The sequence below is a fragment of the Eretmochelys imbricata genome, chromosome 21 (assembly GCF_965152235.1).
Source record: "Eretmochelys imbricata isolate rEreImb1 chromosome 21, rEreImb1.hap1, whole genome shotgun sequence".
Taxonomy (NCBI): domain Eukaryota; kingdom Metazoa; phylum Chordata; order Testudines; family Cheloniidae; genus Eretmochelys; species Eretmochelys imbricata.
The window spans coordinates 4,697,557-4,718,016 of record NC_135592.1 but is presented as its reverse complement, the minus strand read 5'-3'; the positions used below and the strand labels follow the sequence as shown (position 1 = coordinate 4,718,016).

General features: G+C 46.3%; 1 protein-coding gene across 1 annotated transcript in view; it reads right to left on the bottom strand.

Annotated features, from left to right (window-relative positions):
* The window catches only part of PLXNA2 (plexin A2), a 283,288-nt gene that overhangs the window by 29,527 nt on the left and 233,301 nt on the right, over positions 1 to 20,460 (bottom strand). Inside the window, exons 17-21 of the mRNA XM_077839199.1 lie at positions 18,021 to 18,260; positions 16,156 to 16,299; positions 13,528 to 13,762; positions 9,331 to 9,473; positions 7,189 to 7,457 (exon numbers count right to left, since the gene is read on the bottom strand). Coding sequence (XP_077695325.1) covers positions 7,189 to 7,457; positions 9,331 to 9,473; positions 13,528 to 13,762; positions 16,156 to 16,299; positions 18,021 to 18,260 — 1,031 coding nt within the window. The remainder of the gene's footprint in view (positions 1 to 7,188; positions 7,458 to 9,330; positions 9,474 to 13,527; positions 13,763 to 16,155; positions 16,300 to 18,020; positions 18,261 to 20,460) is intronic.

Below are 20,460 nucleotides of genomic sequence, written 5' to 3'. Positions count from 1 at the left end.
CATGAGCTTTCGTGAGCTACAGCTCACTTCATCGGATGTAGCTCACGAAAGCTCATGCTCAAATAAATTGGTTAGTCTCCAAGGTGCCACAAGTCCTCCTTTTCTTTTTGCGAATACAGACTAACACGGCTGCTACTCTGAAACTGACTCGATAGTACACCTGTGGTACAGCCTTCATTGCAGAAGGTATCAACACTTAAAGAGTTAACATGCTCAAATTTTTTCCTTAGCTGAAGCAAAAAAGCCACTTCCTTCATCGAGGGGTCCAAGGAGCTGAAGAGTGCATAGCTCTTCACAAGCCTTAGCCTGTTGTGTATCTTTTCCCTGCCCTCATCTACCATGGTTAGTCTTTGAAATCTGATCTGTGCTGTAGGTCTCAGCAAGTCACTCTTTAAACTCAGTCTGCCGTGTTTTGGAGTGACCTCCCTTTCCCTCTGCTGCGTCAGAAGAGGTCTGCCGAGCTGCAAAACGAGCTCCTTCAGAGTACTGCAACAGCCTCTCAGCAGGCATCATGTTTTACTCCATGGTCGGCCTGGTATCTGGAATGCTGTTATAGATCTGTCTCTGAAAATACAAAATAAGCTCCTGAAAATTAAGGCAGCAGGGGACAATCCCCAGACTCAGAGAAAACTCTTTTCATATTGACCACATAAATGAGGGCAAAGTACACTCCGGAGACAACTTTCCAAAAAAGCCTGACACCAGAAACCAAAGCCTCTGGCTGCTCCTCTGACTCACTGGGGTGCTGGGAATAAAACTAAACAAAAAGGACCAGGAAAACCCCCAAATCAATATTTATGTTACTAATTTTCCCTTGCTTTGTCTCGTCTCTGAACTGCCATGTGCTCCCTGTGCCAGGGATGAGGACAGTCATTTGATTTAATATCAGCTTTCCTTCAGTCTCCCAGGAGGGGGAAGAGCAGAGAGGCGAAATAAAGAAAGAAGGAAAGAACTGAACACCTATTATTAAGCACTGCCAATAGACAGCTCAAAAGTAAAATAAAATAATTTCTCACTTTGTGGCTTCTCATTCATTATTAGCTTAGAACAAAATGTTCTGACTTGGAATGTTTTGCATACTAAACAATACCCAAGGAGCTCACAGATCCACAGGGCTGGAAGAGACCTTTACTTTGTAGGTTTCCAACTGAAACATCTGGATCTTCACACCGCAAAGCTGGCTTTCAAGTTTTTAGGCTTTGTTTCTTCTGGATCCTTTGCATTCTCACCTCTTTTAAATGACTGTTACATACTGCTAACCCTTTTGCTGCTGCTAGAATGTGTATGTGCCACATGGCCACCCTCCATCCCCCAATGCAGCACCAATCTAGATTGGTACGGCAGCAAAGGGGAAACAGGTACTTTATAAATGTGCAGCAGGTGCTCCGTATCTCAGACAAAAGGGGTGAGATGGAATAGATGTACAGAAAGGGGAAAAAGATAGAAGGGTACATGGTGCTGGAGAAGTTTCTTTTTTCCTACATGGAGACACCTTAGGGGACTAGGTGGATGATAGGAGCAATGAGTGGTTTGGTCTCTCCATAAATGCCAGACACTGATGTACCAGGCCCTGGGTCACACAAGCCAGAGGACAGAAATTCTGCAGAATCTCCATCTACAATGAGGATTTTTTGAAATTCTCCCACCACTGGTTTAGCCTCAGTGCAGCTCTGTCTGTGCTAGCAACAGGCTTCAGGGCTCCAGGCCTTTTCTCCACCACCACGTTGCCTGGTGTTGCTCAGGGCATGTCCAGATGACATGGTGGTAAAAGTGCTGGTGGCTGGACTATGCTGGCACTTTCCTCACTGCAAGCCCTGGCGAAGCTGCACCAAGACTAGTGCAGTGGCCGAAGAATTTCAGAAAGTTCTCAGTGTTCATTCGGCCAGTGGGTTGGAAACCTGCGTTTCATCCCAAATGCTTCCAATTGAACCTGTAGCCACCCTCCATGTTTGGGGCACCAGCAACGCAGGCAAGAAGGAATTTTCAAAGGAACACAGGTGCCCAAATCCCATTGAATTTGATCACAAGCTGGGCACCTAACTCTGTTGGGCTCCTCTGAAAATCCCAGCTCACGTGCTTAACAATAGGGGAAAGGAAATTGTCACTGAAGACAGTGGGACAAACCCCTTAAGTCTTTACAGAAAGTGCCATGGTGCCCTGTGATGGGTTTCTCTCTCACTTACAGCAGTATAACTCCTGATTTACGCTGATGTAACTGAAGGGAAAAACCGAGCCCTCAGTGTCAGTGCACAGCTATCAAGACATGTTCTATGGCTTTATGGTCTCAGCTGAAAGCCCCCCCCCACGAGCGAAGTACCTAGAACTCAGACAGTCTGCCTCAGGAGGAGGAAGAGATTGGAACTTGGACCCATAGCTCCAAAGAGTGTAAGCAAGCATGTCACACATGAAGGTTGAATCTGTAAGGCATCCCTCCGTGCTGCTCTTCCATCCCTTTCCGCTGTCTCCCTCAGCTATGCAACTATTTCCATTTGCAAAGACCCTGGTAATGCCCAGGAGTGAGAATGATCAAATTTAAACGGAGGATAATGAAGACTCTTTGGGTTCATTTGGTTTCCCTGCGTCACCTGCCATATCTGGGAGGATAATTCACAGAACTAAGCCACAGGTACTCAGTTCTGATTAAAGAGCGTCAATAATCAGCTTCTCCTGCCCCACTGTCAGCTCTCAAATGCCACTGCTCCTGCAGAGGAGACCTCGTCCCCCAGCCCCTTGTGTATGCACTGGAATGACACCATCTGCGCCAAGTACCAATACTATCTTGCATGTGGCTGGCTATGCTGAATGCAAGACATACTCGCCCGACACTCTGGCACATGGGGGAGTAGGGGTTCAGGCAGTTCAACCCTCACTCTGCAAATGGAAACAAACAGGCCACATCATTATATCTCGACTATGAATTGGCTGTTTAATTCCACAGAGAAGAGCAGGAAAGTGCCCTCATGAGCCCATGCTTAAAGGGGTAACATTAATCCTGTGTTTACATGGCAAAGCAAAGACAGGAGATACGCTACAAGAGCCTTTTAAATGACCAAATGGGATTGATGGGTGAGAAATAACCCCATTCAGAACCATGCAGGGTGAGTATCTTTCCCCCAGTCTATTTACAAGCCCAAATGAGTTTTTACCAGGCAGCTGATGTTCACGGCAGCTAATGGAGACAGAAGCGTTTGACCAGGGAAATCTGAACCTGGATAGAATCCCAACCTTTCAGCAGGTGACTTGTCATCTTTTATATTAACACATTTAGCTTACAAGTTTGTGTTGGCACCAATGTACCACAAAGGATGAAAGGGGGACGTCAGTGCAGGGCTGCACCGAGGGGACTGAATGGCTTGGAGGATTGGAGACTTTCATATCTAGATCACTGGTTCAGGCTACTTTCAGGATGGTGCACTATTGCATAAAACTGCAGGTCAGACCACATTAGCTACCCCCAGCATTGAAAGTTCAACCCCCAGCCTCTGAGTGCCACAATAAGAGCCACACAAAGGAGTGGCTCGGTTCTCTCTCTCTGAGCCTTCTTTAAGGAAGAAGAACATTTGCTCCTGGCTTAACTCCTTTCCTTGGCTGTACAGAGACTCTGGGTCTGAACTGCTCCCATGTCAGGACTGGATCCAACACAATCCCTCCAGCCTCTGAGTTTGAGAGACAAAGAAAAAAATCATACATGCTTCAAGCAGAAACTCAGAGAGTAATGGCTGGCCACACACAGTCCCTGTGGGTTTGGCCCTTTCTCTGAGTCTGGCTTTTCCGTCTCTGGCAATCGGACTATGACATTGCTACGTGGGCTCTGATGTGGTACGCTGTGTTATGAGCAAAACCTCCTCGTGGTGGTAATGGGGTGAGGGATGGGGGGGACAGGAGATGGGAGGGGGATAGTGCTGAGATCACCAGCCTTGTATTTTTAGAGCACCGTGAAAAGTCATTATTGATGGCTCAGGCTGAAGACGCTTTCACAGCGACTCATCAAACCACGGGGGAAATTAATGCAGCTTCCATTTCTGAGATGAGTTATTGCCTCTGCAAACATGGCCAGATTTAGAGCAATTTCCTGCCAAGTATATTCATTGTGGCTGGAGGAATCCCTGAAAACTCCCCCAAACTGTTAAATACTCCCTGTTGCTTTTGGCTGCTGGCTTCTGTGTGGCGATGGCTCCATTTGTGGACTGGCGGACAGTGGATGAGCATAGAGTGGGCCCTCTTCCTCCATCACACAGCAACCCATGGGGCAAAGCTCAGATACAGCGGGATAGAGCCAGGGTGACTCCTATGCAACAGGGCCCTGAAATGCTGTCAGCGTGAGCGCAGGGACATGGCCGGCTCAGGGGAGCAGGAATAGGAGGCAGCCTTTTGCCTCAGAGTCATGGGTGCCAATCTGACCCGGGTTACTAAATTTAATTTTTGTCTCATCTGCAGACTGTGTGTGTGACCTGAGATGAGTCACTTCAGCTGCCATTTATCTCAGCTCCCCAACAGTAAAATGGGGAAGTTCCTTCCTTATTGGATGAGGGGGCTGTGAGGATAAAATATATTAATGACTGTGAGGTGCACGGATACTGTGTAAGGATGAAGGTCAAGTAAGTACCTAGATAAACAGAACAAAAGCCCTTATATCATAGTGACACTGCAATCTTTGCTGTGCAGCATCATCAGAGGACATCATAGGACAGATTGGTCCATGGAGGCTGAACCCCTAGATGTGGTCCAGAGAAGATCTCAAGTTAGGTGGAGGTGTTTTACCACTGCCCTCTCCCTGTCAGCTCAGACTCTGGGTCTGTCACTTACCCTGTCCATCTAGACTTTTATGCCATGCTCATCTCATCTGGACCTGGCACGGCCGATGCTCGAAAGCGTGCAGTACTGTACAAACATGCAAGAAGGGAAGTCCCTGCTCTGATGAGCTTGCAGTCTAATGAAGCAATTTATAGACACAGATGAAGAGATACAATCAGGTGCTTATAACTCTGGAACCTTTTTCCCCATACAATTCCCTCACATTTAAAATGGAAAAAAAAGGCATGAATGCCTAGGTTTTTCCCTTTCACTTTGATCTGGCACAGGCTGATTAGAAAAGCTCTGCACTCGAAAAGTGAACAGAGCAGCTCAAACGAGTTCATGCCTAATGTGGTCCCTGCAGCAGTGCTCTCCTAGGCCCTGCTTCAACCTCTGAAACAATAATTAAATGCAAACATGCAACTGGATGGCCAGTGTTTTATAGGCACAACAGCCACGTTATGTCTCCAGTAACACTCGCTCTCGTGCAGTATGTGTCCCTAAAAAAGCGATAGCCAGTGGGCTGTGATATGACCAGTGAGCTCAGTGGCATATTCCCCATATTTAGAATAAGATATTCCACAAATGCCACTGTCCAAATCAGACACTGCAGGCCAGTGAATACTGAGGGGTGAGCAGTGCCCACTGCAGCACTTTGTATTACTCATGGGCAGTGTTTGCCTTTAAGATTTAGTGCCTCTGGGTTCAACTGATGTCTCCTGATGTGCATCACTTAGAGTAACATCAAAAGCTTCCCTTTCTTTTCCAAATCCCAAATTACCCAAATTAATTCCATGTTGCCCCCACTCTTTTTGGACAAGCAGGGCGCTACTCTACAGAAGAAATGTGGCCGAGATGCAAGAGCCTCCACAGCAAACTCTCTGTGTGCCTGTCTGCCCTAACGCCGCACTAACATAGCCTTGAACAGGAGAAGAGCCGGGACTGGCAGCAGAATCAAACACACAGAGCAATGTAACATTCTAAGAAACACATTGTGTGCTTTTGTCTCAATGACTGTGGGGCCTTCACACACTCAGATCAGTTAGGGATGCAGGATACTGTCCAAGATTGCCCCAGATTGCTCTCCCTCCCGCCCCCACACCATTTCCAAATCCCAAGGGAATCCCTTTGCTTTTATTCTCACCCTTAACCCAGTTTCCTCCATCTGGCACCTGCTTCCCCTGCCAGCCCAGCTGGAAGATGGACTGAGGTGCAGGGGGAAGAGAAATGCTCTGACATTGAGATACCAGTGTAACCTCAGGGGTCACCTGGCACCAGTGAGACTGATGGTGCTGTCAGCCTTCACCCAATGATGGTGAGAGGAGGCCTCCAGTCCTGGCCCATCTCACTCCACTTCATGGGCTCCAGGACACCCCATTTGTCAAGCAGGACTCTCTAGGGGTGGAGGTGTTGGCGCACTGTGAAGTTTCAGTCACGCTACATGGGCTGGTGGCAGAAAGAAAAATGCAGTGCTCCATTGGGAGCCTCCAAGAGTCCATCCGTTTCCCTTCCCTGTCTCTAGTAACACAGGGTTAACTCTATCATATGTTTTCATGGATGGCTGCACAGCATCTTAAACTTGATCCAAGAGAACTATGACCTCTCGTACCTCTCTCTTTCACTCATAATCCCCCAGCGTCCCTCTTGACCCCACTCATTCCTCCCTTCCTACTGCACAACAGAACAGGGCACTGATGAAAAGCCCATCAGTCCTGTCCCTTTTTGTCTTCCAGTTGCTTCCTCCATGGCCGAGAGCTTGGGGGGGCAAGGGGAAATTCTTGATTTAGAGAAAACCAACCCCACCCAAAACACCCAAAGAGAAAAAGGAACCTGCTGGGCTGGGAATAAAAAACTGACATCTGGAAAACGTAGAGTAAAATTGCTAGTGTCCCTGAAGGTCAGGGGTCAGCCTGCCAATGATGAGTAATGCGTTTTAACTGTCAATCTGTCCAAACCTCCACCACGCACTCTTGCTTATTACTGTCAGCCGGGTCACCCAGGCTGGAGCCACACTCCTTCTCAGGGCTCCCAGTGCAACGAGATGGAAAGATCAAACCTGGATCTCCCCGCAACCCCTCAGTATCTGAGAGGCCAAGGGAAGCAGGAAAAGTAATGAATAAAAGCATGATGGGAGTTGCACATGGTGAGTTCTGCAATTTGAGGGTCTGTCTGAACTGGGGTTTCCTTGCTACCCACTGCCAGATCCTGCTATATGCAACTTTTCTTTGGTACTTGCCAGTGTGTGTGTGTTTTAGCCACTGGTGGCCATGTGGCTTTTGTTGGCCGCCCCAGCCAAGGCTCTTCCCTGGGTGGAGAGGGGACAGCAACTGCATGATGTTGATTCCTTTATCTGGGCATGTCCCTGCAGCTTCCTCCCCCTGCCACTCATCTTACCTACGCAGGAGCAGTTTGGGGTGATTCTTATTCTCCAGGTTCTTCTCAATCAGGTCTGAGAGTAGCTGCTTCAGCACGTCAGTTGCGTATTCCAGCTTTCCCTGCAGGCCCGTCATGATCAGGGAAGCCACATTGCCACGGTCACGCATGGAGAAGCTACGCTGAAGCTCCAGGGTCCGGATGAATGTCAGCAGAAACACCTTGTTGTTGATTAGCTGGGCAAAGAGCTTCAAGGCCTTCTCCACATTCTGCTGCCCGTTCCCTTGGACCTGTAAGCAGAGGACAACAATCTCAGCAAGCCACTGAAAGAAACAGTGCCCCTATCTCTAGCTCTAGTTGTCTTCACCATTGCTGTGAATCAGACTTGCTGAACACTAATTACTCTGCTTTGAGGCTGAAAGACCGACAAGTGACATACATTTTGTACTTGTTCTGCAAAAAGCAAAAAGCAAAAAGCAAAAAAAAAAAAAAGTGACACTCCCATAAGTAAATTAATTACTAATTTAGACTATTGCTTTATTATAGAGAAACAGTAAAAAATTAATTGAGGCTTTCAGCTAGTCCCGGTTTTAAGTAATTCATTATGAGTCAAAATGATAAACTACATTAAGCAATTCTTTACTAAACATCTTGGAGCCCTATATATTGGTTCTACGAACATTATATAATTAAATCAACTGTGTAATTGGCAACACATTTATCACTCCTGCAGTTCTATTTTTCATAAGTGAAACCAATAACAAGTGGCCACATTTGTTAGAAAATCAGCTTACTTGACAATTTAAATAATACACATCATATGTGGGACTGGAAAATTTTGGGGATTGGCAATGGGAGAAGCAGATTCAATTGCAGCCTGGCTGAGTTTAGTGCTTGAGTTGTGGCCAGCTGTTTGCTGTTAGAATTGTAATCTAATTCATTAATTTTAATTAGCTCTTTTATTAATATAATAATAATTTCTTATATTTCTACAATGCCTTTCATGTCAGAGGATCCCAAAGCATAACTTAATACAAATGATACCCAGGAATCCCTTCATCCACCAGTGAAATGCAGCCACCTCTAGAGTGATATACAGTGATTGATCAATAGCACACAGCACTGTTTGACCAAGAGCACATTTAACTGGAACCTGAAGGGGGGATTTATGGAAGCAAAATACAGTTACCCTTACTGGAATCTGGCCAGGATAGCAGGAGCAACACCTGCTCATGTCAACAATACCAGGGCAAATAGAATGACCAGAAGTGGTCCTCTCTTTTACATCTCATCCTAAAGACAGTGAGTCCTCAGCTGGTGTCAATCGGCATAGATCTATGGACCTCACTGCAACTATGACAATTTACAAGAGCTGAGAACTAGCCCAATACCTCCAGGGCCTTCTGATGCCATGGTGGGGCACCAGGTCAACACCAACTCAAAGGGAAGAGTGCTACATGATAATTGGTATTACTTCCTGAAGCACCAGTGTTTGCTTTGAAGTTCTCCCATCGAGGTACTAACTCACCCCAATCCAGTGTTGTTTGCAGGACTCTGATGGGAACACAGCACAAGGCGGTGAGGACTAAAGTTAGCATTGACACTGAAATTTGAATGAATGGCTTATCTAAAAAAATTGCGGGGGAAAATGAAAACTGCCAACCTACAGCAAATCCTGGGCCAGGACATCCCAAGGTGAAAAGCTTATCCCTTGCAGGAGCACGGCAATAAATCAGGAGCACAGCGTAGCTCGATACCCTTTGCTTTTCTCTCCACAAAAAAGGGATTAATAGAGACTTTAAAAAGACACTGATAAGGAAGGCTGCCAGTTTGCTGCTGGGATTGCAAACTCTATGGTGGTGCTTTAGTGATGAAAATAATAAAAAAAACAAAAACCAGCCCCAGCCCCAGAAGAGAGCAAGAGGAAGCAAGCCGTGTGTTAAAGAGACAAAATGCCGAGTCATTTGTTAAAATGAACTCTGTGCTTATTTCACTTACCCTAGCACTTCTAATAAGATTCAACGAGGGAGATGGGAAGGTGCTTCACAGCTCCATGAGTTTCAATCTAGCTTCCCAGAAGGGACCAGGAAAATAGTCCCAGAAGCTATGTAAGGACTAGGAGCAGCAGAGAGAGGGAGAGTATGCGCCCAGCCATTTCATTACCTCCAACTCACGCAGGACGGGGTGGTCCTCGATGCCAGGGAAAAGGACCCTCATGGCATATGTCCGATAATCAAGGTATGGGATCCCGGAGCGATCCAGGTCACTGGTTAATTCATTGATGTCTGTCTGCAGCTCCGCAAAAGCTATTGGGGTGGGGAGGGGAAGGCCAGGAGGAGAGAGAAAAAGAAATGCAATCAAAGGGGACCAAGGGGAACTGAGTCTAAACAACAGGGGCTTTGGGAACAGCCAGCAGTCTGCCTTCCTGGCAGACAAATCCCGGACAGCAAATGGGCCATATTGGGAAGTTTGGTCACTGTAGGACCTCACTGTGTCACTCAGATGTGCTGTCATGGCTGGGAGACACTTTCACAGCAGCAGCAGAGAGAGGGAGTGTGAGTGTGCACAAGTACCTGCAAACACAGTGCAAAGAACAGATGCGGAGAAAAAAGATGCTTGCTAATTTGTATGCAGTTCACACCTTGTGTATAAGCACCTAAAATACCCTGAAAGGCTCCAGCTAGAAATAAGGATACTATTTTTAAGTTGTTGTGCCTACTACATTCTCCCTTTCTTTCTCTTTTCTACAAGTAACACCACTAACCTAATATCATGCTTCAGGGCCTAAAATGCAGGCTGCAGGGGTCAGGAAGGTATTTATCTGTCCATGTATGGTACAGCATAGACATAGATATTATGGAGGTCTGTATGGTGGAGGGTGGAGGTGAGGTGAAACATAGGATGCTGGATGGAGTACTACATTTGATGGACTTATGCTTCCATCCATAGTTTCTAGGACTCCAGGTAGGCTCTCCTCAGCCATGAATCCATATGTCTGTCCTACATGCATGTCATTCTTTGCCTTGCTTGCAAGGGCCTCATATTTGTTTGGCTGTGTGTCCTGATGCAAATGTCAAGAACATGAATATAGATCATGCTCTGAAATTTGCTGCCTTTTGTTTATTTTTATTTTTTTACCCTTGATCCACCAAGCTTCCTTCAAACTAGATAAAACATCTTTTCTATGATGCACAACAGCAAACCTTCCCAGAATGTTTTTTTTTTCTGTCGGAAGTCAGCCCCAGGTTAGCATGCTGCCGCTTGGCTTCCAGCAGGCATCATTTAAGTTCCATCTTTGTATCCCTGTTGGGACACCAAGCCCAGCCTGCATTGTTGCTAGGGACTAGATTCCTACACTTTGAAATTTGTAAGTGACAATTTCAACGAGTTAAAACAAGTACAAGGTTTCTCAAAAGCAAATCGAGAAGGAGATTCTTTCTATCCCAAAGGTCTGCTCTTGCTAGCTCAATGGCCATTGCTGGGAAGAGTTTATTTTTTCACCCACAGTTATGTTGTCAAGAGAGAAATGTGATTACTAACTGAGATGTTTATCTAGAGAGGTTATTTGTCTGAACTCCTCAATTCTTTGATGCAGAGCATGCTGCATAGAAGACAACCTGGATCATACCCACATGCCCCCTCCTGTCCCCTTGGTACCTGCATGAATCCTCTCATATGCACCCCCCACCATAATTGCTCACTCTCCTCTGCAAAATGTGCAGTCTCCCACTTCCTCTGAACCTACACACATACCATTTACAAATGCACAGCTCCCTACGCCCTCAACACAGGCCTCTGAATGTGTATACACTGATTCACAGCCACCCCATGTACAGATTAGCTTCTATCCCTACCTTTCACCCCATGTAAACATGCACATCCCTGACACAGCCCCGCAATGCAATACCTGCCCAATGCACTCACCCCCTACCTCTACCATCTCCCAGAATGTAACCTTTGACAGCAGGTTGGCAGGCAATGCCTGAGCACAGGAGAGCAGCCCTGTGGTGTTTGCACCTCTCTGCGCTATGCTTCCAGCCCATTTTCTCCGTGGTGTCTAGGATGCCATGCCGGGCTCCCAGGGACAGGCTTCCAGCAGGTGCAGTGTGGGCTCTTTTCTCTCTTTGTGCGCCAGGAGAGGCACAGGGTTATTCCACTTTCTAGTTCTGTCTCATTCCTCGTCAGAACCATACAACTCCTATGTGGTCAGAGTCCCCGTATGCCTATAAGAAACTCCTTCAGCAAGAGGCCATTAGAGAATGAGACATATTGACCAGGCACCCTGGAGCTTGAGCAGTTTCCACAATGCAATCTCAATGTGTCACTTAAGCAGAATCAATCTTTAATCCTATTCTCTGCAGACTAGGCTGTGTCTGCATCCCATACACCTGTTATGGCCTTCCCTAGTTGGGGGGGCATACGTCCTTGCCTCGAAGGTGCAGAGACTCTCCTGCTCTCTGAGCCCATGTGGGAGACACTGACCTAACCTTTGCTCTGAAGCTATGAACAGGCTCAGAAGGCCTTTGATTCAAACCAGTTCAAGCAACATGGGGTAAACAGGAGCTGGTTACCAGGGAAACTAGACCTGAGACTAGGTACTAGAGCTAGCATCAAATCAATGGAGCTCAATGAGAGGAAAACTCTGCTAGGCCATAAGAAGTTTCTCAGGAAAAGGGGTCAATTCATAAACTGATTGTCTGTCTACAGTTTTTCACCATGGTGATTTTTTTTTAAATATAACGTATCTGCCCACATGTAGAGGAGAAGACGATTAGTTATGCTGAGCAGGAAAGAGGAGAGGTAGAGAAATCTGCATATAACATGAACTCACCAAAGAACAGAGCTCACTTAAGGGCTGTAGAAAATTCAGAGCTACAATGCCACGATACAGAAAGTGTGTGGTGTCTACCTGTGTGTATGAGTGTGACTGTGTGTGTGTTCACGTGTCTGTGCAGGACTCTGCCTGTGTGTTTAACTATAACCCTGTCTACACTAGGGGATTTGAACAAAACATAACCACTGGTGCTCCCACTGGTTCAACTGCCTTGAAGCTGGGGAGGCCGTAGTGGAGACAAGGCTCTGGGGACTTCCGCAGGTTTTACCACTGTGTCGTTTAACTAGCTCAGAGCCAAAAATGCTCACACCTTCACTATTCTAGGGCTCCTTAACACTGATGCAGCTGATCTTGTGGGAATTTCCCACTGAAATCCTGTAGGTCAGACCAGGCCTATGTGCGAACGCATGTCCAGGCATTTTGGTGAGTGAATGTGCTATTTCTAAATGTTCCTGCAACTTAGTTGAAATGGATAAAAGGAGAAGAAGTGGATTTAGCATTTACCAGTGAGAGAGGCGGAGCAGTAGCAAAGCATATGTTCCTGACTGACACAAACAAGCCATGGGCTGTAGCTGCATTTCTTTCTGACATGACAGCACCTAGAAATCCTCAGAAGTCACCCTGTTCTAGTCATTTGTCGGTGCTGTGACTGTCTGAAGCCCTGGAAATCCCAAAGGGGGAGGTTCTGGTCTAGATTAGACCATTTTGCAATAAGCTGAAGGGACATAGCTCCATCCTTAACAGAGGCTTGTGAGAGGGAGGATCAGGAATCCAGGCAGAACTTGTCACAAACCCAGGATTCCTAAGGGGACTGCTTTCCAGGAGGATGTTTTTGCTTCTCCTCCATGACCTTAGATGGTAAAATCCAGGCACCTGCCTGTGTGGGCAGATTGAGGGAATCATTAGAAAACCCGGCTTGATTTCTAAAGAAACCAGCTACGCTGACACAGCAACCCGTTCAGAAAGCCCTCCCTGAGTCTGTCCTGCTCTGATAGCCCGGCAGACCCCAGGATATTTATAGCTCTCCCATCGCTGCCTCAGCCCTCCCCTTGGGTGGGGGGAAAAGGGGCTCCCATCTAAGTGGGGTGCTCAGCATCCACAGCTCCTCTGCAGATGCGATGGTGCCAATTGCAAAGTGGACACTCTTCCAGTAGGAAAAGAACTGAGCCGCCAGCTCGGGAGTGAGTGAGAACCTCTCCAGTTCAGACACTGGGGGAATTTTCAATTGGTAGGTCACATTTACCCAGTAAGGACGTGGAAAACATTTCTTGCCAGGTCTATGAGATTTAGAGATGGCTCTGGGGAGTTCAAGGGGCCAGCCATTGTAAATGCCTGGGTGACGAGGGCAGGTTACGCAGACTCTCAGAACAGAGACCCCTACCTGGCATTTGGAGCTGCAGCTTTGGTCTCCCTGTAACTTCTGCTAATTGGCACTGCCCCACGTACGCTGGCTTCGGGGAACGCAGTCATATCAAAGCCCATTCCCCTTTGCCCCGTCCTGAACACAACAACAACGGGGTACTGACCCTCCTTGCATTCCAGGGCCACCCGAGACTCCAGGTTGTCCATCTGCATCTGGAGCCTCTTGAGGGTGAGGTCGTTCTCCCGGGACTTGCGCTTGTAAGCGATGAGGACGATGATGACAATGATGAGAAGCAGGCTGCCTCCCGCCGCAATGCTGACAATGGCGGGCAAGGTCAGCAGGCTGTCCGAGATCACATTCACCGAGCCAGGGGAGAAGACGATGCCGCCCACGTGCACCTAGCCAAGCAAAACACAGGGGGGCTCAGCCAGCGGGCTCCGCCTGCTGTGACCAGATGAGGGGAGGGAGGGCAGTTACACCTGCTGGAGGTGGTATTTGGGTGAAGAACTGATCAGCCTTGAGAGTATCTCCACCCCTTTCAGGCAAAGCCAGTGTGCTTCCCATGCATTTGATACTCTCCATTAACAATGAGCTCTCCTGAGAAACACTGGGTTCCCCTTCCTAAATTCCTGTGTCACTTAGTCTGACTTCCCATTTCAGAGACATTGGGCTCTCCCCAGCTATTCTAGCATGTGCTCTCTCTGTAACTCCCTTCACCACAGTGTGCTGGCACCCAGTTTCTTCCTGCTGCCCCAGGAGCTGTCTTGTTTGGTCAGGTTTCAGAGTAACAGCCGTGTTAGTCTGTATTCGCAAAAAGAAAAGGAGGACTTGTGGCACCTTAGAGACTAACAAATTTATATGAGCATAAGCTTTCGTGAGCTACAGCTCACTTCATTGGATGCATTCAGTGGATGAAGTGGGCTGTAGCTCATGAAAGCTTATGCTCAAATAAATTTGTTAGTCTCTAAGGTGCCACAAGTCCTCCTGTTCTTCTTGTTTGGTCAGTTTCAGCTGCTGCATGACAAGACGTACAAGTGCTGCGAAAGCAGTCTGGTGCTTTCTCCAACATCTCTGTCCCTGGGTTACGTTGTTCCTTACTGGTATCTGGTGGAAAATCTCTGGTCCTTGCTTATAAGCTGAAGAAATCTCTTCTCATTTACTCCCTAATATTTTGGATGCTGGAGCAGAAAATGTCTCTCCATTTCAATCTCTCCTCTGTCATGCTGGAGGCTATGCTGTTCCTCTCTGGGTTTGGACTTTGCTTTCTCTCTCCCATTTCCCATGTCTAGCTTACAGTCACTCATCGTGCACTCGGTAAGACACTGACTTTGTTCCTCACCTGTCATTGTGGAGAGGTTTCTGCTACTGTAATAGCTTTGACCTCTCATCACGAAGGACACTGGATTCACCCCCAGAACTACTACTGCTCACTCCTGACCCAATCCCAGCAGTGCTGCTGACCATACTGTTCTGCTCACTCACCCAAGCTGGGGACACTGTGATTGCTGCCTTAGTGGTTATCTTGGCAGGAGAGAAGAGCCAGGGAGAGGAAACAGTGGCCTCTGAATAACTGGTGCTCACTCCTCCTGCTCAGATGGCGGATAGATTTTCTCTGCTCCCAAAGCCCCTTTCTTTATTGGTTAGGGAGATCATTCCCCAGTCTGCAAAGATGCTGTCAGAAGACATGGTAAACAGCCTGTCTCAGTTACAACTAAGACCATATGAACACTGGCTGTCTTCAAAAAAGAAAGGGCACAGCCTATTTGAAACACACAGATGGCTTCAGTTCATGATAAATACTTCAGCCTTTCACTATCTCAGGCTTTGCTCTTATTATCTGATGGCTCCATTTGACTTTCATTTCACAGGCTTTCAACTCCCTTTTGTAAACTGCGGACATTAGAGACAGAGTGACAATTCCACTGGCAAAGGAGTTCAAGGAAAACCAAGAACGCGGGCTGGGTGAGAAGAGAAAAGAGAAGAGGCTATATATGAAAGCTGTGGTATAAACAGACTGGGGGTTAAAATGGGTTAGGGTTTTCTTGAATGTGCCAAGGTCTCAGATATAAGCAACTATCAGCAGGGAAGCTCTCGTGTGAATTATACTGTGATATTTCAAATATGTTTTGGTTGCTGAACTTGAAGAAAAATAAATCACAATTAAAGCCTCATTTGAGCTCTACCCAGACACTTCAGCAGCTGCCCACTTGGTCTCTAACTGCATCAGAGAGGAGTAACACTGCCTAACGCTGCAGTAAATGAAAACACAGGAGCTGCCATGCTGGATCAGATGCTAGCCCATCAAATTTAGTACTCAGCAGTGGCCAATCTCTGATGCTTCAGGAAAAGCCAAAAGTCCCCCAATACACCTGGCCAATTGTACCATGCTGTCCACAGAAGCAAAATTCCTTCTTGACCCCTGCAAATGTTACAGGAAATTCACTCATGCCTTATAGAATGAACAACAAATAAAGAACGGTGAAAGAATATGATACCTGGTACTGATGTCCTGCTGACATAAATACTTGATAAATATCTTGGAATCTCTAACAAGCCTGGATAGTAGGAGGGCATCTCCAATGAGAGGATAGAGATTTCCTCCTTTCTAATCCACAGCAATGCTTAACTTCCTATTAAACAGCCATAAAGGGAGGTAAAACCTATCTGATTCCTGACAACGCTAGGAGAAATGGCACTCAGCTGCCTCAGTGAGTCATACAAAGAAGGAAGGAAGGAAGGAAAGATTAGATACATAGATATATAAGGTAGCCAGATGGTGTTTTGACCTCACCATAACTTTGTGCTGCCCGGTGAGGTTGGGGGGCTCACACAGCAGTTGGGTCTCAGACACAGTGACAGCACAGGGGGTATCTCCGATCAGGACAGTGTAGTTTAGCTTTGCTCCTCCGGAAGCTGGTGGGCACAGATTTTTGCCCTATTGACAAAGGTAGAGAAGACTGTATAAAGATTCAGCATGTTCCTTGGCCATTACTCATCTGCCCTTTATCCTCAGTCACAGCTTGCATGTGCTTTGAAAGGCAAGCCTGGTGTCACCCCTTTTCAATTTCTACTGGCTTCTCTCTCCAGTTGGCAGAACATTTCTATATCATTTACACCCTGGGTCCCAATAATGGAGGGTGGAGAAGACAGGCCTACAAGGGGTATTACTATCTCTAAAGCTATGTCTACACTGTGCACTTGACAACGGTGCGGTAAGGTGTGTGGCTGCTCTTTATCGCCGGGAGAGAGCGCTCTTGGCAACAAAATTAAAACCACCTCCAATGAGGGGCGATAGCTTCATCGCCGGGAGCGCAGCTCCTGCCGACACCGGTGCTTTTCGTCGCTAAAACTTTTGTCGTTCAGGGGTGTGTTTTTTCACACCCAGAGCAACAAAAGTTTTAACGATGAAAGTGCCAGTGTAGACACAGACAAAGCCTGTTGTACTGCTGTGTCTCAGGCCCACTGGGTACTTTCAATTGGCACAATTATGTCAGATAGAGATGTGATTTTTTTTAAACCAGTAAAAGCTATAATGTAGACACCGTTATACGAGTGTAAGATGGTATGGCTTATTTTGCTTTACTAAACCAGAATAAGCTATACAGATATAATCACGTATATACTGGTATAACAGTGTCCACACTAGGTTTTTGGGAGGGTTTTTGCACGCCACTTTAACTATGCTGGCACAGTTAAAGCAACAAAACTTTTAAATGTAGACGAGGCTTCAGATTTGTGAGAGTCTCAAGCTAATAAAACTTTATGTGGTACAGTAGGGGCATGATTTTTTACGACACTACTATTCTGGAAAAAGCCCTAGTGAAAACACAGTTATACCAGCAAAAAAGTACTTTTGCCCATGTAGCTTATTTCATTCAGGGATATGGTGTAAGCTATACCTGCAAAAGCACTCCTGCGTCTACACTAGGAGAGTGTGCCAAAACAGCATACCACAAACCTTTTTCTAGTGTAGACTAGGCCTAAGAATGTGAGCAACTGAATTACCCAGACAAAGTTCCCTTGGGCTCGGGGATTTTCCCCACACTGTATAAGGTAAGGAGTTTTTACCTCCTCTTCCTTCTTCACTTAGAAGGTCATAAACTAATGGCACCCCACTTAATAAGAAATAGTTGATGTTGCCAGCATACTTTTCAACCCAAGGTGCTTACGCAGCACCACATAAACAGTGCCACATCTGGAGGGTGCCACACAATAGGGAAAAGGAGGAAAAGTTTGCTCTATAACACTAGAGCAAACCCCTGCTCACACAAAAAGTCCTGCAGGGGTCTTTACTGTTCATGCAGAGCTGGCAGTTTTTAAGGTCTACTCTGAGGTTCTTTCAGATGCAAGTGCATTTACCTACTTGGGAAAGGTGAAGGGCTGAGTCAATCTGTGATATCAGGGATCCTGTATATTTCAAACCTTCCCCTCTCCTCACTGAGTTTGCCAGCTGACCAGCAGTTATGGGCTGTAGCCAAGCTGTTTTGCATTGCAGCTCTGTAACAAGGACTTGATCCACAGCCTTGTTCCTGGGGCTTAGACGTCACTCTTTCCCATGACACTCATTTTGCATTCCAGCGTACGCAGCTTTCTGAACGAAAGAGAGAGCAGCTGGACTGTGCAAACTACTGGAACTAATGTCTCCGGCATGCGTACCTTGAGGATGATGGGCGATCCCGGTTTCTGATCCAAAACCCCAGTAGGGCTCAGAAGCTCAAATGTTGGGTTTGGGTAGTAAATAAACTTAGTGTCATTATAGATCAGCAGGGATTGCACATTGTTAAAGAGAAAGCCAAATTCGTCCGGTCGCTCAACAGCATCCAAGCCAGGTCGGTACTCAAGAGTGAGAGGTGGAGCTAAGCAAGTCAGGGTAGTTGTGTTCACAATCTTACAGACCTGGACAGGAAAGGGAAACAAGAGAGGAAGATTAACACTTTGAATGAGAAATCTCTTTTACAGTCTGATCTTTGCCCAGATATAACATCCAGTGGCAAATTAACTGACTTCCATGCAGTTACACTCATTTAGGCTTTGTCTACTATACAGTTGCTAATTGTCTTTTAAAACCTTTACACCAGAGCTGAATTTGGCCCTTTCAGACTGGAAGATACACAAGACTCCAAATCTATCCCAGCTGAAACTGGCCATTGTCAGCAGACTTGTTTTGTTTACTGGCTTCTATCTGAAATAGCTGCAATGCTATTCCTAGTGAGACTGGTACCCACAGCATAAACGCTACCATTACAGTTGCTGGCCTCAGCAGAGGGTATGGGAAGTGAATTTTCTTCTCATTTTAGAGCCGGTCTTTCCAGGGCAGGCCAGAGACATGTGGTTAGAGGGACAGCATATGGGAAGCTGAAAAGGGTACAGAGGGGTATGTATTACACAGGAAGGACCATAATTCTAACGCACTGGAAATAATGTGAACGTGTTACCAAAGCTCATCAGTGCAACACACACACACACACACACACACACACACACACAGAGTTGCAAGATGTTAATAAAACCTCTTGCAAGCACTCTCTCTTGTGCTGATCTGAATCTGGCTGCAGTCATTGCTTTTAAAAGCATAGCACTCAGTAGCTGTGAAAGGGGTTTCAGCTGCATTTGTCTATCTTATGTCTCTTCCTCTGCAACTTGGCAAGTAGGAAAGAGGAGAGCAGAATAGAATTTGCCTTTATGCTGAGCCTGTGAACACCTGGTATCTTTTTAAACTTTACAGTGCAACGAGTTAGGGACTGAGGACCAAATTCAGTGGAGCTAACGCTTGTATAAGTGAGTGTGAGTGGGTGTTACTGACATGTCGTGGGTGGGTGGAAATGAAGCAGGAAAAACAGACAATAAGAGGCAAAAGTGGTGCTTATGGAAGTCAAATCATATCGCGCACACACACATACACACAGACAGGTTGAGATAATACAGTGAAGGGGATGTCAGCATTTTCTGAAGGAAACCTTATTTGAAATATTTGCCTATAAACATTACCCTTATGGGCTGAAAGCCAGCCACAAGATTTTGGGAGGAGCAAGCTGAGGGAGAGGTTGCACCCCTGCAACTTAAAACCCAAAAAGATAGTCTGCATCCATAGCACCTGAGGCTGTGATGTTATTTGTCCTCACACTCTATTGAGCCTGGCCAGTACCTGAAGAGGGAAGGAATGCCCAAAGGCTGTAGGCAGTTATGTGGGTTCTACAGAATGTTGCAGTCTTCCTTCCAAATCATTACTGAATTACCAGCACAGCACTAGGGAGGGTTACAGGAGTAATACAAAAAACAGGGTTCTAATCTCTCCTGGTCATTAATGTTACATGGACCCTTGTACGCTAGCTAAATTCTGACTTGGCTAATTGCATTCTGCCTCTCTAAATTCCCTCTGCAGATTCTGATGGATTGGTATTTAGCCCGAATCATTTGCTTAAGCATGAATCATTATAGTCTCGTTTTTGGGAGAGTTTGTGTCCCCTCTAAACCAGCACAAGGACACAAGAGTGGAGCTAGAGATAGAGCTTCAAACTGAAAATGGCTTAAACGACTAAAGAATCACAAACCAGACTGCTAAGTACTTTTTTCTCTTCTGCTGCACTGTATTTGCCAAACATGCCTTTGAACTGGACCCATAATTAATGTCTAGTCTTGGCTACACATTTGTGATCAGAGACAATCTTTTAATACCGAAGAGACAGAAGAATAATCAACGGATACTGAAGGATTCTAGGTATAATGAAGGTCGACTCCTTCTGGGCTGAGGATGCCTATTGCTCCCCGCTTCCGTAGGGGGAAGAGTTTGTTTGGAGGCAGAGCATAGCTTTCTCTGCTAATTTATTTAGAAACCAGGCCCTATAAAGCTTCAGGGGATGTTTAATTTGGCCTCCCTCCACAAACAGAAGATTTAATTCCACTCAGATTTGTGTATTTAGAATTATCTTTGTAATAATAATAATAATAATAATAATAATAATTTAAAAAAAAAAAAGCAGAGTTCAGACCTGAGCATGGGGGGAAGGGAAAAGGCAGGTCTGCTAACTAATTAACCCTTCCCAGGGTAGCACTCAACATGTTCAGTCTTTTTGCAACACGGAAAGAGTATTCTCAG